This window comes from Pristiophorus japonicus, chromosome 14 (genome assembly GCF_044704955.1).
Source record: "Pristiophorus japonicus isolate sPriJap1 chromosome 14, sPriJap1.hap1, whole genome shotgun sequence".
NCBI classification, from domain to species: domain Eukaryota; kingdom Metazoa; phylum Chordata; class Chondrichthyes; family Pristiophoridae; genus Pristiophorus; species Pristiophorus japonicus.
This window is the reverse complement of record NC_091990.1, coordinates 8,831,846-8,853,158: the sequence shown is the minus strand read 5'-3', so window position 1 is coordinate 8,853,158 and position 21,313 is coordinate 8,831,846. Positions and strand designations below refer to the sequence as shown.

The 21,313-nt window shown below is 48.8% G+C and overlaps 1 protein-coding gene across 2 annotated transcripts in view; it reads right to left on the bottom strand.

Moving 5' to 3' along the window:
- Positions 1-3,959: 3,959 nt before the first annotated feature.
- The window catches only part of luzp1 (leucine zipper protein 1), a 175,541-nt gene continuing 158,187 nt past the window's right edge, over positions 3,960-21,313 (bottom strand). The window contains exons 3-5 of one of the 2 annotated variants that reach the window (XR_011596512.1): positions 19,540-19,761; positions 12,039-12,483; positions 3,960-5,005 (exon numbers count right to left, since the gene is read on the bottom strand). Coding sequence is in view for 1 of the 2 variants with exons in the window: in XM_070898816.1 (XP_070754917.1) it covers positions 12,445-12,483; positions 19,540-19,761 (261 nt within the window). In the remaining variant the exon portion in view is untranslated. Of the gene's footprint in view, positions 5,006-9,908; positions 12,484-19,539; positions 19,762-21,313 lie in introns of those variants that run through there. The other variant, XM_070898816.1, reaches the window with a different exon arrangement.

The window sequence follows — 21,313 nt, the reverse complement described above, 5'->3', positions numbered from 1 at the left end:
CCATGGTTACATACCCAAGCTAATATATGCTGTGAACATTTGAACTGCAGAACATAGCGTGCCTTGCCTAATTGTAAGCAAATATTATTACAGTTTGAAGTGCCTTAAGACATTGCTGTGTCTGGTATTGTTTGGGGGCAGAAATCATCTATTTTCTGTAATGACTAGGACATCTTAAGCCTGGAGTGTGTTTGAAGCTGAATATATATGTGTGTGTGTAGTTTTTATAGTTACTGCACAGTTACAGTGTAGTGAAGTGTGAAAATAAAGTTTGATTTGAAGTTGTGCAAGACTGCACGCTTTCCCACAGTACAGTCCATCATCATCATCATAGGCGGTCCCTCGTATCGAGGATGACTTGCTTCCATGCCAAAAAAGGGGTGCTGCCCCTGGGCCCAAGCTTCTCCTGGGCCCTGATCACATCGCTCCACCATCACTCACCGCTCCGTCGCCTCGCCCTCGCCGCTCCTGCTGTACCAGCCCACACTCCAATCAGCGACCTGGACCTTGGTGATGTCCAATCCAGTCGCACTCTTCAGAGCCATCGCTCTCCAGCACGCGCTGTGCCTTGAAGTGGTATGTTCCACGCTGCTCCTTTATAGGGTCCGACCTGCTGATGGTCCTCGCAGGTCGGGTCCGCCTTGCTGAATTCCTTGTTATTTGCCTGTTAACTGACATTGCATCTTGATTATGGGTTGCGTCTATAATTGCTCATTAAATTGCTCGATTTATTGTGTTCCATCTTATATTGTTTGCTTTTCAGTTGTGGTTAGAGCTGGTATTCAATAAAAAAAAGAGGTAACTGAAATAACTGGCCAGTGAATTGAAAATAATAGGTTATGCAGAGAATAATGGAGAGCGGAGATTGATTACATGCTGGTAATCACATCAAAGGCTTACATATCATCAACTGTGAGAGCGAGGTGAAAGCATGTTCTAACAGTTTCTGAACTGTTACATCAGATGTTGACTTTGATATCACTACAGGATATCTTTTCTATGTTATAATCTATACAACACAGAACATGGTGGGACTTTATACTTTCAATTCAAAGTTGCGTAATTCAAATGATCTGATTGTAGTACTGAATCCCCAATTAATTGTGTTATTTATATTGATTAGCTCAAATTATTGGATGATTCAAAATTTTGTAGCACGTGAAAAGATTTGAAATGAGTAGGAATACTGGACTCTGTTTCGAGTCCATGTGTATTGTGGCAGGAGCTGCCATAGTCGATGGGCAAAAGTAAACGTTGGTCCCTTAGAGGCTGAGACAAGAATAATTATATTGGGGAACTTGGAAAGGGCAGAGGCTTTAAACAAATATTTTGTATCGGTCTTTATAGTAGAAGACACAAAAAGTATACCAAAAATAGTAGGGAACCAAGGGGCTAATGAGACTGAGGTATTTAAAGTAATTAATATCGGTGGACAAAAAGTATTTGAGAAAAAAAGCCGACAAAATCCCCTGGATCCGATGGCCTACATCCTAGGGTTCTAAAAGAGGTGGTTGCAGAGATAGTGGATGCATTGGTTGTGATCTTCCAAAGTTCCCGAGATTCAGGAAAGGTCCCAGTGGGTTGGAAAGTAGCAAATATAACTCTGTTATTCAAGAAAGGAGAGAGAAAACTGGGATTTATAGGCCAGTTAGCCTGACATCAGTCATCGGGAAAAGGCTGGAATCCATTCTCCTTCTTAGGCCGTCCCTCGGAGTCGAGGATGACTTGCTCCCACACTAACACCAGTTCTCAGGTGACTGATGAGCCCAATGCGGGACCTACAGTCTCTGTCACAGGTGGGGCAGACGGTGGTTGGAGGGACGGGTGGGTGGGGGGCTTGGGTTGCCGTACGCTCCTTCCGCTGTTTGTGTTTGGCTTCTGCGGGCTCCCGGCAAAGAGACTCGAGGTGTTCTGTGCCTTCCCAGATGCTTCTCCTCCATTTTGAGCGGTCTTGGGTCAGGGATTCCCAGGTGTTGGTGGGGATGTTGCATTTTTTCAAGGAAGCTTTGAGGGTGTCCTTGAAGTGTTTCCTCTGCCCACTTGCGGCTCGCTCCCATTATCATTTAAAAAAATCATAATATGATAATATGATTAGGTAGAGTCAACATGGTTTTCTGAAAAGTGAATTGTGTTTGAAAATTGCTTAGAGCTTTTTGAGGATGTAACTAGCAGGGTAGATAAAGAGGAACGATTGGATGTAGTATATTTGTATTTCAAAAAGGCATTCGATAAATGCCACATAAAAGGTTGTTAAGCAAGATAAGTGCGCATGGGGCTGGGGTAGAGGATTGGTTAACAAACAGAAAATAGAGAGTAAGGATAAAGAAGTCCTTTTCAGATTGGCAGACTGTAACTAGTGGGGTGCCGCAAGGATCAGTGCTGGGGCCTCAGCTATTTACAATCTATATTAATGACCTATATGAAGGGACAGAGTGTAATGTATCCAAGTTTGCTGATGTTGCAAAGTTAGGTGTAAAAGTAAGCTGTGAGGAGGACACAAAGAGCCCGCAAAGGGATAGAGAAAGTTAAGTGAGTGGGCAATAAGGTAGCAGATGGAGCATAATGTGGGGAAATGTGAGGGAATAGAAAAACAGAATATTTTTAAATGGTGGGAAACTATTAAATGTTGATGTTCAGAGAGATTTAGGTGTTCTCCTACAGGAAACACTGATACTTAGCATGCAGGTACAGCAAGCAATTAGGAAGGCAAATGGAATGTTGGCCTTTATTGCTAGAGGATTGGAATACAAGTGTAAAGAAGTCTTGCTACAACTGTACAGGGCTCTGGTGAGGCCACACCTGGAGTACTGTGCACAGTTTTGGTCTCCTTATCTAAGAAACTGTGCAACAAAGGTTCACTCGATTGATCCCTGGGATGAGAGAGTTGTCCTATCAGGAGAGATTGAGTAGATTGGGCATATACTCTCCAGAGTTTAGAAGAATGAGAGGTGGTCTCATTGAAACATACAAGATTCTGAGGGGGATTGACAGGGTAGATGCTGAGAGGATGTTTCCCCCGGGCTGGAGCGTCTAGAACCAGGGGTCACAGTCTCACGATAAGGGGTCGGCCATTTAAGACCGAGATGAGGAGGAATTTCTTCACTCAGAGGGTTGTGAATCTTTGGAATTCTCTACCTCAGTGGGCTGTGGCTGCCGAGTGGTTGAGTATATTCGAAGCTGAGATCGATAGATTTTGGTCTCTCGGGGAATCAAGGGATATGGGGATTGGGCGGGGAAGTGGAGTTGAGGTTGATGGTCAGTCATGATCGCATTGAATGGTGGAGCAGGCTCGAGGGGCCGAATGGCCGACTCCTGCTCCTAATTCTTATGTTCTTAGATTCACCCTCAATGTGCCAGATAGAATCATAGAAGCTTACGGCACAGAAAGGGGCCATTCGGATGTTGATGTCTGAACAGCAAAGGTTTAATATTTGTGAAGTAATCGTAAATTTGAGGAGTAATCAATTGTTGGAGCATTAGGAAAGAATAATTTATTATTGGGGCTTTAAAAAAGCAGTGGCAACCTTTGGAAATCTAATAGTTGTTTTTAGAATGCTGTGTTTCCAAATAGTCTAAAAAATAAGCGAAATGCAGAAGGGAAATGGGAGCTAACATTTTTTCTGTCGCTGAATGACTTCTACGAATTTTCTGGTGTTGGCCCCTTAACATGCTGCAACAGTGGGCCTGTATTCACGGCCTCTATGGATGTTTACGAGGTGCACATGTGCCCGTAATTTGACAGATCGCTTGCCTCCGAACTAAAGGGCCTCCGCGGGCAGAGAGTTGGGCAAATTGCCCAGCGAGTGCCCGTGAAATTCTTACGACTGATAAAAGCAGGCCTAAGGCCTGAGGGCCTGCTTTTATCAGCGTAAGACTTTTAAAGTACATAAAAATACATTAAAAAAATAATTTAAACATGTAAAATCCGGTGAAATAAGATAAGTTTATTTTTAGACACTTTAAAATATGTTAAAAAAATTTAAATTACATTTTTGTTTTAAGTAATTAATTAAATTCCATTTTGATTAATTTGAAATACGTGATGTTTTTAAGATTTCTTTTCAGAGTTTGTATGGGGATCCTCTGCTCTGATAGGTTGGGCCGGCCCACGTGATCCCAGGGATGCGTACGAAGCCCATACGCTCCTGGGACACGCGGGTCTCCAAGCTGGCCTTCGTGTAGAACCCCAGGAACCGCACGTCTCCGAACCTTCGGGAACACCAGGTACTTAGGTAGAAATGTTTGCAATTTCCGGGGCAATATCTGGATTCCAGGCACATGGTCTCATGGACCCACCGGATTCCAGCTCATTGCAGCAGCTGCAGTTTAGGAGCAAACTGTAAAAACCTGCCACTACTCTCTGTAAAGCCCTTAACTGTACTTGGGCTTAAAGTGACAGACTGGTCTTGTCAAAGATCCGTTTTCTTTGAAAGATTAAACATGGTCGTGCAGCTGCTGAATATTGGCAGTCTTGTGCCCAGTGATGGGCATCCGATGGTTGTGAAGGGCGCTATATCAATGCAAGTCTTTTATTCATCTGTTTTTCTTTTATTGAAGAAGAATTTTTGTGTCAAATTCTGGCAGCTTTTGAAAGATACATGCCTGTTGCCCGCTCTTGTTATTTGAAGAAATGCCAAGTCATCGCAGTGTAAGTTCGGGAGATGCTGAGTGATTGCAGCTTCCTGCTAAACGCTGACTCTTCTCCAGAGGGAGTGCTCTGATCTGGAAGGTCAGAGCATTAGCGGCACATACCCCCAAGTCCCGCTCCCCCTCGGGCGGGGGAACTTTGCCAGGCCTCTGCCAAGGCTGTGGCAACAGGAGTGTGATCGCTACCCCAGCTACCTGGCTGTCAGCTTGTTTGTCCTCCCTCCCTGTGGCATTTTGTCCTCCCTCCCTCCCCCAGAGAAGCAGTCTTGTGTAGAATCGCGGGTCTAAGCCCGTGTTTTCGCGCCCTGTGGCTGCAGCAAGTGTGAAGTGTATTCCCCTCATTCTACGAGTCGTTGAACTAGAAAGACAAACACATTGTCAACAAATACCTTCTGATTAATATATTTTTTAATTGTGCAGTGGACAGTTTAAAGTCAGGAGAAATACATGCAGAAAACTCCACAGAGGCAGCGATCAGGAGATCATGCTTTGGGAACCCTTTCAGCTGCTTCTGCTTCTGACTTGAAGTCTCTTGCAGTCACATGTGGAATAGACCAGTACAGTATGATATTGCAAGCTATTTAAAATACATAGAATGCATTTTCCCCAAATAAATAATGTTATTGAAACTACTTTGTTACACTTCTTGTTTTTTTTTAAACTATTAAAATTGCTGCTTTTTAAAAAAAAATCTTTTACATCAAGCCAGTCCCTGGCCATGTACGTCTATGCGATTAACAGGCACCAGCGTTGCTGAATGTGAATGTCAGTGCTGTACCAGTCTATGATGGCTCTGAAATCACACCGTCGGATACGCCTCTGTCTGTCACTGAAGTGGAGCAGTTAATCTGCTTGAAATGAGCGGATAAATGCTTCAGCTAAAATAGCAGCAAGAGGAATTCCATTCCCCCACATTCGGTGTTTGTGGGCAATGTAATTTCAGGGCCAGTGTGAATTAAGGCTGTAATGCTAGTCGACATTATCATAATCTCATTTTAAAATATCTTTTCAATATATCATGATACATTTTATAGGACATTTTAGACGCTATTCACAGGAAGGAACAGTTTTGCAAGTTTTGTTCTACAGAAGTCAGCGTGTTTGGCATTTCATGGCTTGGGGTTGTGAGCAGGGAGAATAACATGCTGCGCATTCCTCAATATTCTCAGACCCAAATGTTCATTGCACCAGAATATTGGCCAGAGTCAGGCTGGAGCGGAGGGTCCCCATTCTCCCCCCCCCACCGGCACGCTGACTGCAGCTACACATCTTCCACCTCACAAACCCGGAAAAAGGGCCCCAGCGGGGTGGGAAGGTTGGGGAGAGAAGTGGGGCGAATCGAGGAGTAGTCACTGAGCGAGCCTTTGGTTTTCAGAGCCTGTCGATCGTGGGGAAGACTGAGGGGCACACGACCTTTCACAGTTTTGAGGTCATGAGAAGGAATGAGCCAAGAGTTGAGGGATTCTCCATATCCCCTCAGTGAAGACACAGAGAATCCACAGCGGGTGTAGGATGGGCGATGGATTGGGGAAATGACTCGTGAGCAAATGAGTTGGTCAAAAAAGAAAACATCTTGGGGGTAAAATTACCCTGCGCCCCGATTGCAGGCGGTGACCTTCTGCACCGGGACTTTTTGCGCCCCCAGCGGAATTGCCCTTCCCGCCCAGAGAGCAATCTCGCGGCTCCACTTGGGGGGCGCTATTGGGCTGCCGAGGGAAGCGCCACGTGAATGCTTCGCGTAGCGCTAATGCACTTCAACGTCCCTCCCGTTCGATTGAAGGGGACAGCTCAAACTCCCGGGCAATTTCCCGGGAGGCGGTAGTGACCCCACCCCCGGGCGAAAAGTGCGCCCCCCCCCCCCCCCGGAGGCACTAACAAGGCTACAAAAAGGGGCAATTTGGCTTGTGTCTGTGAGCTGTGCACTTTCTAGTGGACTGGTTTCCACTTTAATCCTCCTTCACACCTGACACATGCCAATATTGCTCTGGAATCCGCCTTTACCAAGTGCAGTGTCCTATCTAACCACAAACACGAATCAGAATCCTCCGGGACAGCGTCCCCTCATTTAGCAACACGATGGACAGTTACTCCTGTCTGCCCAGCATGCCCAATACAAGTGCAAGTGTCCCATTCAGTCGTATCAAAGATCAAATCTATAGACATGTCCTTTAAAACAAGGCCATCTTCTGAGGTCAGCTGTACATATCCTTTTTCAAAAAAAAAATAAGATTAGATTTGTATGGCACTGAGTTGATTTGAGAAACTAATGAAACAAAACGGCTGATGGACTTGTGCAGAGATGTTTGGGATTGATGTAAACACGGAATAGGGTGGTGAATCTTTGGAATTCTCTGCCCCAGAGGGCTGTGGAGACTCAGTCTCTTGAGTATATTCAAGACAGAGATCAATGGAGCTTTGGACTCTCGGGCAATCGAGGGATATGGGGATCGGGCGGGAAAGTGGAGTTGAGGTCGAAGATCAGCCATGATCGTATTGAATGGCGGAGCCGGCTCGAGGGGCAGTATGGCCCACTCCTGCTCCCAATTCTTATGTTCTTATATTCTTAAATGGGTGGAAATTCAGAAGCAGATACCCCAGTCTTCAAGTAACAGCTGTTCGATCGACAAGGGTCTCTTGCCCCAATTTTTATTCTTTTTGACACTTAGTTATTTTTTGCAAATTAAAAGTTTGGAGGATTCCCGGAGGGTTTCGGTATACAGTATATTGCACATTTACATCGATTTACGATATGGTTATTGATAAGAGAATTACTGACTGTTTTTAATGTGCAAAGATTTGAGGCAGTTGATGTTGGCCATTGAAGCTCTCCAATGGTGCCAGGTTTGCTGAAACGAGGTTTCGATTGTAATCAGCATCTCGCTGTTACTGTGTGAATTAGGCTCCATTGTGGGCCCGGCAGCTTAAAACAGCGCAGAATGGGTTAGAATCATTGCCCAGAAGCCGCACACTGGGAGGTAGTCCCTTACACTTCTTTCATTAGGAAGTATTTATTTATCTTTCTTCCTTCAACCAACGTTAAACATTCCATCCTGTGACATGTCTGCATTGCTGGTGTTATCAAAATCACAAGCACAATCGTAAGGAATAACTTGCAGGGCTGTGGGGTAAACAACAGAGGAGTGCGACTAATTGGATCGCTCTTTCAAATGAGCCGGCACAGGCACGATGGGTCGAGTGGCCTCCTTCTGTGCTGTGCGACTCCTATCAGGCTCACCGTGTGGACTAACCAGGCCAGGCAGCCTCTGGGTAAAAGCAGCTCCGACCTACGCACGGGCATTCGGTGTCAGCTGGCAGCTGGCAGAAGCAGGCGCTGTCTGAGACCTCGGGCCAGGCACTATTAACTGCAATCAGCTTCACCGTGTGCTTGCTGTACACGCGCCGAGGTGGTGACTGCGAGCAGGCCATTTGCCCAATCCCATCCTGTTCTTGCCCCACGTCTAGACCATATTTCGATGCTACAGAGCGATTACAGGCTGTGTCGCATATAGAATGATGTTCATACTCACTTTCAGACCTGGATCTTTCCCTTTTCCCGTTTAATTGCCCCCCCCCCCGAAGATGCTCAGTGGTCAATCAAGGCCTCACCCGATTGGTTATGTTTCGCTTCACACTCGACAGAGAGGCTCTGTCGGCTATTTAACTGTGGAGGGCATCACAGCCAATCCCCACCCTGTCCTTCGGCGGCACCCAAATGCACAGCAGGAGTCACTGGATGGCAATCAGAGCGAGCTGCCGGTGCAGATTATAGCAGACCGACAGAGCTGCAACATCTATTCAGTCATGGAGGGCATTGCGATAGTCCCCACGCTGGGCGACTCTCACCGGGCGACTCTCACTGGGTGTCTCTCACTGGGTGACTCTCACTGGGTGACTCTCACTGGGTGACTCTCACTGGGTGTCTCTCACTGGGCGACTCTCACTGGGCGACTCTCACTGGGTGTCCCACACTGGGTGACTCTCACTGGGTGACCCACACTGGGTGTCCCACACTGGGTGACTCTCACTGGGTGACTCTCACTGGGTGACTCTCACTGGGTGTGCCCTCACTGGGTGTCTCTCACTGGGTGACTCTCACTGGGTGTGCCCTCACTGGGTGACTCACACTGGGTGTCTCTCATTGGGTGTCCCACACTGGGTGTCTCTCACCGGGCTACTCTCACTGGGTGTGCCCTCACTGGGTGACTCTCACTGGGTGTCTCTCACTGGGTGACTCTCACTGGGTGACTCTCACTGGGTGTCCCACACTGGGTATCTCTCACTGGGTGACTCTCACTGGGTGTCCCACACTGGGTGACTCTCACTGGGTGTCCCACACTGGGTGACTCTCACTGGGTGTCTCTCACTGGGTGACTCTCACTGGGTGTCTCTCACTGGGTGTGCCCTCACTGGGTGTCCCACACAGGGTGACTCTCACTGGGTATCTCTCACTGGGTATCTCTCACTGGGTGCCTCACACTGGGTGACTCTCACTGGGTATCTCTCACTGGGTGACTCTCCATGGGTGTCCCACACTGGGTGTCTCTCACTGGGTGACTCTCACTGGGTATCTCTCATTGGGTATCTCTCACTGGGTGGCCCACACTGGGTGACTCTCACTGGGTGTCTCTCACTGGGTGTGCCCTCACTGGGTATCTCTCACTGGGTGACTCTCACTGGGTGCCCCACACTGGGTGCCTCTCACTGGGTGTCTCTCACTGGGTGACTCTCACTGGGTATCTCTCACTGGGTGTCTCTCACTGGGTGTGCCCTCACGTATCTCTCACTGGGTGACTCTCACTGGGTGCCCCACACTGGGTGTCTCTCACTGGGTGACTCTCACTGGGTGACTCTCACTGGGTGTGCCCTCACTGGGTATCTCTCACTGGGTGTCTCTCACTGGGTGCCCCACACTGGGTGACTCTCACTGGGTGTCTCTCACTGGGTGTGCCCCACACTGGGTGACTCTCACTGGGTGACTCTCACTGGGTGACTCTCACTGGGTGTGCCCTCACTGGGTATCTCTCACTGGGTGTCTCTCACTGGGTGCCCCACACTGGGTGACTCTCACTGGGTGTCTCTCACTGGGTGTGCCCCACACTGGGTGTCTCTCACTGGGTGACTCTCACTGGGTGACTCTCACTGGGTGTGCCCTCACTGGGTATCTCTCACTGGGTGTCTCTCACTGGGTGCCCCACACTGGGTGACTCTCACTGGGTGTCTCTCACTGGGTGTGCCCCACACTGGGTGACTCTCACTGGGTGTCTCTCACTGGGTGTGCCCCACACTGGGTGACTCTCACTGGGTGTGCCCTCACCAGCTGCACCCTCACACACACACTCTCTCTCAGGAGTCACTGGGCACTAGACAAGTGCGGGCTGATGTTGTTCGCACTCAGACGGGAGCCATGTCTCGCACCCCCCGCTGTCCATGTTGGAATAGACTGACACGCCACCACTCCGGGAAGGTTGGGTTAATGGTTGCACCAGGGTTAGGATGCATTCTATAAACCAAATATTGCACCATTTTTTGTTAAAATTGTAATACATTCACCAGATGTTTTGTACGTTGACATGAATGAATGAATGAATGAATGATTGATTGATTGATTGATTATTGGTAACATTAATTATCGTTACAGGGACACTAATGGCAATTGGAAGACCGAATGTCCTGCTGAACATTCCGGGAGACTGACAGTGACAACTTGTGCTAACTTTACACTGGAAGGTTTCAAAAAACAAGATCATTTAATATTTTCACGCCTTTCTGGTCTGATATGTCCATTTTTCCTCCAATGGTTAAAAGCCATCAACTGGAACGTAAACTGCATGTTACCTTGATCATGATCTTTACATTAAAAACAACATTTCCATCACTTCCCTGTCAGTCACAGTGTGGAGAGATAATGCTGTGAATCTTGGGTTTATGTCCCAGATGGACGTGGCTATCTATGATCAGGCAGTTGCTATAAAAGCCGATATGCTGAATCATCAGTATAGTGTCGCTGTGATGTGTCTTCTGTTTGCAGCAATAATTTAATCTGGACCAAAAGTGAGCATGCTTTACTTTGGATAAGGATACAAGTGACCCGCTAGGAACTGAGCGACTCCTTTTATAGATACAAGAGCATGATTTTGCCCTGAGCATTTCAGCACACGTTCTATTTGCCCAAGGAAGAATGGGTATTGGAAAAATGCACTTTGTGAGATCAGGTGTGTGTGCAGTAACAACACCTACAATGATCGGCTTAGGGTGCCGCATGGTCATTTAGAATTGTTGAAGCTTCAATTGGTAGCAGCACTGCGATGGGAGAAGCGTACGTCTTGAGTACGCGTGCAAATTACTTTGGGGAGATTCAAGGCCATGTTGCTGGATCAGTGCTGTGAACCGTCTGACCAAAAGGTCTCGAATATAATCTCACTCGTCCTCTGTGAGGGAGTCGGAGATTAGCAGTGTAGTTCTGTCCCACAAAAGGACATCTCTTTCCGGCTAATTGTAGACTGATGAGGAATGTGGAGATTGAAGTCCAGACCATGTCTACTCCGACTGTGGTGGAGGATGTAACAATGGCTATTTGACATAGGGCCAGTAAATACGTTCAATTATGGGAGTAAGATGTGAGCGCTACAGAGAAGCTATGTACCTGCCATGCACGTTATCTGTGCTGTGTTGCTCTTATTAATAATAGCTGTTTGCTCATCCTCAGGGAGTTGTGCTGCCACAAACTGCTCTTCAGTGATACCGAGGTCAAGATTCACGATGTTCCACCCCTGGGTGAGGAGGGTGGGGTCGGTGGGGGAGGTGTTTGTCACAGGCATGTATAAGACCGGAAAAGACTGCTGCAGTTAATCCAGCTGGTCTCAAAATTCACTATGGAATGTCTGAGGGGAGAAAGTTAAAGGTCATTCATTTATCTTTACCTCAGAAGCAAGGAAGACAAAGCGTTTAATTACAAAGAGTTTGTGTGGCGCTTCCTGCTCGCTGTATACACAACACAAGGAACCAAAGTTAGAATGGCCATAGACATACCAAGAAACACAAGCGTTAAGGGAGTTATGAATAGAATCGAATGCGTGAATATCCTGATAACCTCAAGCTTCCTTTATCTGTAACCCCCAGAGGCCATTCTAACTTCCTCCTATGATGTAAATACAGCGACCTGGTGATTGTGGGACTCCTGCATATTTTTGTTTTACCAAGTTATCCCTGTTCCATTTTTAAAATTTCTTTTTAAAAACATTAAAAAAAAACTTTCACCAAGTACAAAGAACAATTATATACACACTGGCTGCTTATTCAACACACCAAATTACACTGGGTCGGTAATACTTATTGAGGCCATATCCTTTTTTTTCTTTAAAATCAGATATGCAAATTTATACAACTTTCACCTCGGGAAGTCACCACTGGATGATCGAATTGGTCTTGAACTCTTGCCTCTACTCCATTAATCTGGATTTTTCATCTCTCCACAGTAATGGGACAGCCTTAAGAGCGTACTGTTACACCCAGGCTCCTTGAGTTTCTCACAGGCTCCGTCAGCCATTCCCCGCAGTGATACTGGAAGGGTTGGCTCTCCTTCCCCTGAGTGAAGTCTCTGCCGTTACCTCCCTCCGTCTATTGCTGGCAGAACTACTTCCAAACATAACCATTTCTAGAAAAATATAGGTGTAATATGATTGCTTTAGTTCAGAGAGTGTACAGGATGAAGTGACCCCTATATTGCAGAAGCTTGTAAGAGTGCTTTATTCACACTGAGAAACTGCAGTGTGACTTCGAAGATCAGTAACGGAGGCTTCACCGTCTTGAGGTCATCCTTATTTGGGAGAGGATTCCCTGGAACGTCAAAGGAAACAAATGTTAGTCCTTTAGCAAATACAAACGCTAAATACTGTGGATGCTGGAATCTGAAATCAAAACAGAAATGCTGGAAATACTCAGCAACATCTGTGGAGCGAGAAACAGAGTTAACGTTTCAGGTCGATGAGATTTCATCAGAGTTCAGACCAAAGATCACCGACCTGAAATGTGAACTCTGTTTCTCTCTCCTCAGATGCTGCCTGACCTGCTGAGTATTTCCAGCATGTTCTGTCTTGTTTCAGTTCTTTGGCTGTGAGGTATACGATTTTATTTAATTTTACATTTCCAAATCACTTATTCGGTTGCAGTTAATTTGGACTTTTTTTGAGGCTTTAAACCCTTGCAAGTGATGCGACAGTTAGTGCCCTTGACTCCTCAATTGATAAATAAAACTTCTCCCCATCAATTACCCAGGAGTGACTACACTTATTTACAGAATGAATAGCTCCAGCGCCCTTTCTCCGTCCTGCTCTGTGCTGAATCGAGACACATTGCACCAATTTCCCAGGATCCGATAACGTGGATACTGCTCCTTCAATCTCCCCTTCCTCCTCCCATCCACAATCCTAACTCGAGCATAGCACCACCTCTTCTGTTACCCCGACGGTTTTCAACCTTGCTTCCATCCTGTGTTATGGCCCTTGGCTCATCATTAACGTTTCTGAATTTAAATAAACGAGCACGTATTGATGGGTGAAGACAATCAGTGGGCTAGCTGCAAAGTGGATGATTCACAAGAAGTGTTTGTAGTGAACGGGGAGGGTAATAGATCAGTAATGTTAAACTTCGCATTTGGTAAATAGTAACTCGTTGAATACTGACATCATTGGCCCATAGTGAGTGGCCAAGTGATTTCTTCTGTCAATTACAGGATGAATTATATTTTACTGGCTGGGGAATCCATAACCAGGGCTCACAGTCTCAGGATAAGGGGTTGGCCATTTAGGATGGAGATGAGGAGAAATTTCTTCACTCAGAGGGTGGTGAACCTTTGGAATTCTCTGCCCCGGAGGGCTGTGGATGCTCAGTCGTTGAGTATATTCAAGACAGAGTTCGATAAATGTTTGGGAACTAAGGAAATTAAGGGATATGGGGATTGGGCGGGAAGGGGAGTTGAGGTCGAAGATCAGCCATGATCTTATTGAATGGCGGGGCAGGCTCGAGGGGCCGAATGGCCGACTCCTGCTCCTATTTCTTTTGTTCTTATAAAATCCCGATGTTAAGAGCTTCATTGGACTGAATGAGATGCTCAGGCACAGAGTCATTGTCTTCTATAGCAGATAACATAAGTGCTTCAACACTGTCACTTGCTGCCAGCCATGATAATGATTGAAGGTAACGGTGTTTTATGATTGTGACAAAGTTGAAAATCAAAGAAAAAGGTTTGTCTGTGGTGCTTGCTTGCAATAGCATTCCGTTACTCACCTTTACACACATTTAGTAGGGCAGTATGGGGCTGGCATTTTTAAAATTAAAACTCATTGGCAGAAGAGTGGAGAACCAAAGGACACAGATTTAAGGTGATTAGCAGAAGAACCAAAGGCGACGTGTGGACAATTTTTTTACGCAGCGAGTGATTAGGATCTGGAATGCGCTGCCTGAGACAGTGATGGAGGCAGACTCAATCGTGGCTTTCGAAAGGGAATTGGATAAGTACCTGAAGGAAAAAAAATTGCAGAGCTACGGGGAAAGGGCGGGGGAGGGGGACTGGCTGAGGTGCTCTTACAGAGAGCTGGCACGGGCTCGACGGGCCGAATGGCCCCCTGTGCTGTAACCATTCTCAGATTCTACTGGCCTACTGAGTAAATCTGTACAAACACCAGGGGCAGTAGTGAGAACACGTGGGGTAGTAGTGTGAACACGAGGGGTAGTAGTGGGGACACCAGGGGCAGGGTCAAGGGTCACTGCGGGCTGTACTGAGAACACCAGGGGCAGTAATGAGAACATCAGGGCAGGGTCAAGGGTCACTCGGGGCAGTAGTGAGGACACGGGGGGTAGGGTCAAGGGTCAGACCTCTATCATCCAGTTCCATCAATCACGTCTGGATCTACCTGTGGTTCTGACAGGTGCAGTGACAGGTCTGGAAGGACTGAGGAAATTCTGAAAATCAATCCTGGCATTAATTAGGGTAGACCAAAGAACAAGAGCAGAGGGGCCCGAGCTGGAAATGTGCCTTTGCCTCTGAGTTTGAAGCTGTAAGACGGTTGGATAGATACTCTAGGAAAATGGCAACAAATGGGCCAAACGTCCTTCTTCACCCAGTCACATCCTGGTATCTGTTAGCGGCAGTGAGAGGGACAGATATTGTTGGCAGCAGTTCTGCCCGGCCCACAACATGTGCTGGGCCTCATTACAGAGCTGCCAGTGTCCACAGGCACCCTCTGCTGCTCGCTGGCTCTTGGCTAGTGTGATATCAGGCGGCCTGAGGCCCAACCCAGCTCACAGGCTTGCAGGGGAGGGACAGGCTGTGATCTTAGGGTGGGGCCACAGGTAGACCCGAGGGTGGAGCCAAGGGTAGACCCAAGGTTGGGGGGCACGGATGGACCCGAGGGTGGGGGTACAGGTAGACCCGAGGGTGGGGGGTACAGGTAGAGCCGAGGATGGGGGGAACAGATAGTCCCGAGGATGGGGGTACAGGTAGACCCGAGGGTGGGGGGTACAGGTAGACCCAAGGGTGGGGGGTACAGGTAGAGCCGAGGATGGGGGTACAGGTAGACCCGAGGGTGGGGGGTACAGGTAGAGCCGAGGATGGGGGGAACAGATAGTCCCGAGGATGGGGGTACAGGTAGACCCGAGGGTGGGGGGTACAGGTAGAGCCGAGGATGGGGGGAACAGATAGTCCCGAGGATGGGGGTACAGGTAGACCCGAGGGTGGGGCTCATGGGTAGACCCGAGGGTGGGGGGCACGGGTAGACCCGAGGGTGGGGGGAACGGGTGGGCCCGAGGGTGGGGGGTACAGGAAGACCCGAGGGTGGAGGTACAGGTAGACCCGAGGGTGGGGTACAGGTAGACCCGAGGGTGGGGGTAGAGGTAGACCCGAGGGTGGGGGGTACAGGTAGACCTGGGGCGGCCCATCCCGTTTCCACTAGGAGGAGGGAGTTAAAATCTTCCCCCACGGTTTAGTGCTCCAGTTTGCCTGATACTGTAGTGAAGGACAGCTATGGACTGAAAGCTCAGAAGGCCTATTTAAAAGGGATAAGGAATTAGATGGTTTTAGGTTTTATACTTTCACCACCAAGAGTACAGCTATAAAATAAAACCCTCTCTCCCTCCCCCCCACCAAGGTCACAAAAACTTGCAGCCTTTAACGTATAAAAGGTCGCAAGACACTTTACTGGCGATATTGGTGCAGCTGAAAAGGTAGGTGTTACAGAGCGTCTTAAAGGAGGATAGAGAGGTTTAGGCAGGGAATTCCAGAGCTTGGAGCCTAGGCAGCTGAAGGCACGGCTGCCGATGGTTGAGCGATTCAAATCGGGGATGCAGGAGATGTCAGAATTGAAGGAGTGCAGAGATCTCAGAGGGTTGTGGGGCTGGAGGAGATTACAGAGTTAGGGAGGGGCGAGGCCATGGAGGGATTGAAAAACAAGGACGAGAATTTTGAAATCGAGCCAATGCAGGTCAGCAAGCACAGGAAGTGACGGGTGAGCGGGACTTGGTGCGAGTTAGGACTCGGGCTGCCGAGTTTTGGATGAAATCAAGTTTGCGGAGGGTAGAATGTGAGAGTCCAGCCAGGAGTGCATTGGAATACTCAGAGCAAAAACTGGCAGGTGACTCAGATACATACACCACACCCCCCCACCCCCCCAGATCACCAGGAATTGTGGCTGCACCCCTTCCAGCCCAGTGTGCCACTTGAGTGGGCTAATAAGGAAAGGGTATACACATTAAGCAGTAGGCCACTTAATAGTGTAGATGAACAAAGGGACCTAGGAGTGCTTGTCCACAGATCCCTGAAAGTAGCAGGCCAGGTAGATAAGGTGGTTAAGAAGGCATACGGAATGCTTGCCTTTATTGGCCAAGGCATAGAATATAAGAGCAGGGAGGTTATGCTTAAATTGTATAATACTTTGGATAGGCCACAACTGGAGTACTGCGTGCAGTTCTGGTCGCCGTATTTATAGGAAGGACGTGATTGCACTAGAGAGGGTGCATAGGAGATTTACTAGGATGCTGCCTGGAATGGAGAATCTTAGTTATGAGGACAGATTGGATAGGCTGGGTTTGTTCTCATTGGAACAGAGGAGGTTGAGAGGAGACCTCATCGAGGTGTACAAAATATTGAGGGGCCTGGACATAGTAGATAGTAAGGGTCTATTTCCATTGGTGGAGGGGGCTATTACGAGGGGACATAGTTTTAATGTGGTTGGTGGAAAGCTTAGAGGGGATTTGAGGGGGGGCTTCTTTAAGCAGAGGGTTGTGGGGATCTGGAACTCGCTGCCTGGAAGAGTGGTGGATGTAGAAACCCTCACCACTTTAAAGAGATGGTTGGATGGGCACTTAGAGTGCCATAACCTGCAGGGTTACGGACCTAGAGCTGGTAATTGGGGTTAGAGTGGATGACCTTTTGTTGGACGGAGCAGATATAATGGCAAGTACTGCAGGGAATAGAATACGGCCAGGGTGATCTCCTGGACTAGTTTTGATCGCCTGAATGGGTCGGAGAGGAATTTTCCCAGATTTTTTCTCCCTAAATTGGCCTGGGTTTTTATCTGATTTTTGCCTCTCCCAGGAGATCACATGGCTCCGGTTGGGGTGGAGTGTAGAATGTTTTGGTGCAAGGAGTGTTGCAGTTGTGTGGGGCGGACTGGTTGGGCTGGGTGCTCTTTGCCTTTCTGTCATTGTTCATGGGTTTATATGTAACCTTCAGGGCTGCTGACCGAGGGCCGACGTGGACACGATGGGCTGGAATGGCCTCCTTCTGCGCTGTGTTTCTATATCACCTCTCCATTAAACTGCGGGGGTATCCGGGATTTTCCCGTTGCCTCCACTGGATGGTTGGGGAAAGTGGGGATCACCAGGTGAGTTGGAAGAACGCACAGAAACAGTTTTATAAAACTATACATCTTTCAAAGTTGTTCCCTTCCAGCTGATGACACCAAAAACCAGAAAACATCTGGAAAACTACCGAAGGGTCTCACAGAATGAAACTGGGAGGCCAATCAGATGCTCTGTTTCTCTATTCGTGTTTTTGTTTAACTTTTTGAGTTGATTCCGAAAATAGTTGAGTGGTTACCGAGTCATGTTGAAGCAGGAACAGCTTGATAAAATACTTTCAGGCAGTGGTTTCAAGAATTCCGAGGATGGGATGAATGGAAAGACTTTGCCCAGATGTGGCCAAGTGCTTGTCCTTAACACTTGCAGGGCCACCTGTAACAACACACATTTGGCAAAAAGCACCCTGGGCATTTCTAATGACACCCAGAGCCTGGGGCCCGAATCGCTTTACAGGCAGGTCTTTCACATATTAAACAACCACGTCTGTTGCTGATGACTCCAACAGAATGCATTCTGTGGTTAAATAGAAAATAATAGAGTGAAGTGTGTGATGCAAGGCAGTGACATGATCAAGGGATCTGAGTGATACTTGTAAGCATACTTTAAAACCTCAAATATCTTGCAGCCTTGAGTACAGTTCCAAGCTTGCCTGTATTATTTATATTGTGTACCGTTTCCCATTTTTTTCTTGACTTGCTCTCGAGCCTTTCGTTTGGCTGTTGGGAATTCACTCGCTCTGTTATTGCCTGGTTTCAGTTAGGAATCACTGCTGTCACTGAGGTTGTTTTTCCGATGTGACGCCGGGGTTCCTACCCCCCAGGATTGCCCTGCAATCTCCCGGAATCAAAGACCCATCTCCAGGGCACTGCTGCCAGCGGGAGAGAAATCTTGGGGCATTTAAAAAAAACATTCTTTAAACACTTCTGTTTACTAGTTAGGAAAATATCGGACATGGCGGGGAGGGGGGGGGGGGTGGGGGTGGGGAGGGGAAGGCTGTCTGACTGACAGGCCAGGAATCATCCTATCGGGTCTGTTCGCTTTCCCGATTGGCCGAGGGAGTGCTGCACTGTCGGAGGGGCAGTACTGAGGGAGTGCTGTACTGTTGGAGGGGCAGTACTGAGGGAGTGCTGCACTTTCGGAGGGGCAGTACTGAGGGAGTGCTGTACTGACGGAGGGGCAGTACTGAGGGAGTGCTGTACTGTCGGAGGGGCAGTACTGAGGGAGTGCTGCACTTTCGGAGGGGCAGTATGGAGGGAGTGCTGCACTGTCGGAGGGGCAGTACTGAGGGAGTGCCGCACATTCGGAAGGGCAGTACGGAGGGAGTGCTGCACTGTCAGAGGGGCAGTACTGAGGGAGTGCTGCACTGTCGGAGGGGCAGTACTGAGGGAGTGCTGCACTGTCGGAGGGGAAGTACTGAGGGAGTGCTGCACTGTCGTAGGTGCAGTACTGAGGGAGTGCTGCACTGTTGGAGGGGCAGTACTGAGGGTGATTGGGCGCTATATCAATGCAAGTCTTTCTTTCTAATTTATTCGTAGCCAATCTTTCCAATTCTTTATCAAATCACAAACGCCAGAGGTCACCTTGCACACATCAAGGATCACTCTGCGCCAATGCTCTTAGCCAAAAGGCCGAGAGCCACTGCACCGTTCCTGGAGGTACTGCAATACCAGGTTCGTGCCATGGAGGTGGATGGGTCAATCCATTCTATTACCTCCCAGGAGGAACAGGTGTGCCGGCAAAGCAGTTGAAATGTAAGGAGCATTTTACTTAGGCACAAACTACTGGTGCCAAACACGGGGATGGACGCTGAACAGGTTTCAGTAACTCAATCACATGCTCGCTATAATGACACTTCCTATCTTCTGTTTTCGGTCAAATGATGAGGGCACAGACATATATTGCCTCCAATTCTCTCTTTGTGTTTGTGGAAACATGATTTTTTGTGTTTTTATTTCGAACGCCAGTCCAAGGCCTGTGTTGTGACAGTGCGTGAGCCCCCAGCTCTCCCACAACCCATCACCCACAAAGCGTACATACCACAGGGGTCTTGTCCTCAGACCTGGTGCTGGGCTGAAGGGGAGGACTGCCCCTGGCATTCCTCCTCAGTTCAAGTTTCACCGATTGCCTCTTGCCCACCGTGTCACTCCTCGGCATCAGATCCGTGGCCATATCGGTCAGGATCTGCTTCGCCAATTCCTTTCTCTTTGACAGCAGGCTGGAGTTGAGAGTGGAGTGCAGGTCTGAGCTGTCCTGCCCTGTCTGCACAAAGAGAGGGAGTTAGCGAGAACCACATCCCTCAGGCCACACTTCGCACGGGAGGGATCCATACAATGTAAGATCATTTCAAACCATTGCTTGTGTTTTTGCTTTTACATAAATTGAATGCCAGAAGATTCCAAAAATACATCGCATGAGAACAACGTTTAATCATTTAGAAGAACTCACTTAAATGCCAAACTTAAATACTTTTTCTCAACCCTTAAATGCACCAGAATATAAATACAAATACATAACATTCTTGACAATAAATGAGTCACATTCTGGAATGCAAACGTTGCCGTGTACAGATGACAGTGCTCCTTTGGCATTATATTCGCACCCACACATGATTCAACATGCATTTCATTAAAATTCTAATCATCAACATGATTTCTTTCTCTCCCCCAGCTTTCAAATGTTTACTCGGACCCCAGTTGGGGGGGAGGGGAGGTGTGAGTTGGGGGGGTTGGAGGGGTACGGGGGAGGGGTGGTGGTGTTTCCAGCAGGCTTGCTGTGCAGTTAAAGCGAGCTTTCATCTCTTGGAAGAGGAGCAAGGATGGCTGTGGTGGATCCAGGGCTCCGGTTGCATGTAAGCGGGGGTTTCTGAGCTGTCGGGAGCCGGGTGTAAGGAGGATGGATCTCTTCCACAAGCAGCCAGGCTCTGACTTGCTGTGCGGGGTCAAAGAGTGTCGGGGGGGGGGGGGGGGAATTTGGGGGGTTGGGGTTGGAGGGGGGAGGAGGGGGAGAAGCCGTTGGAATGTGAAGGCATCAGGACAACTTGCAGGAAGTTGGACACAGACCTGCAGGAAGATAACCTGACGGCTCGATGGTCAGACATTCACTCCCGGGGCAGACACTCCCGGGGCACACACTCCTGTGGCAGACACTTCCGGGGCACACAGTCCCGAGGCACACACACCCGGGGCACACACTCGAGGGGCAGACACTCCCAGGGCACACACTCCCGGGGGAGACACTCCCGGGGGAGACATTCCCGGGACACACACTCCCGGGGCACACACTCCCGGGGCACACACTCCCAGGGGAAACACTCCCGGGGGAGACACTCCCTGGGCACACACTCCCGGGGCACACACTCCCGGGGCAGACACTCCCGGGGCACACACTCCCTGGGCACACAGTCCCTGGGCACACACTCCCGGGGCACACATTCCCGGGGCACACACTCCCGGGGCAGACACTCCCGGGGCAGACACTCCCGGGGCACACACTCCCGGGGCACTCACTCCCGGGGCACACACTCCCGGGGCAGACACTCCCGGGGCACACACTCCCGGGGCACACACTCCCGGGGCACACATTCCCTGGGCACACACTCCCTGGGCACACACTCCCGGGGCACACACTCCCGGGGCACACACTCCCGGGGCACACACTCCCGGGGCACACACTCCCTGGGCACACACTCCCGGGGCACACACTCCCGAGGCACACACTCCCGGGGCAGACACTCCCGGGGCAGACACTCCCGGACCAGTGATGAGCTGCTCAATGCCATCACTCTGTCTCCGACACTACAACATTGACTACA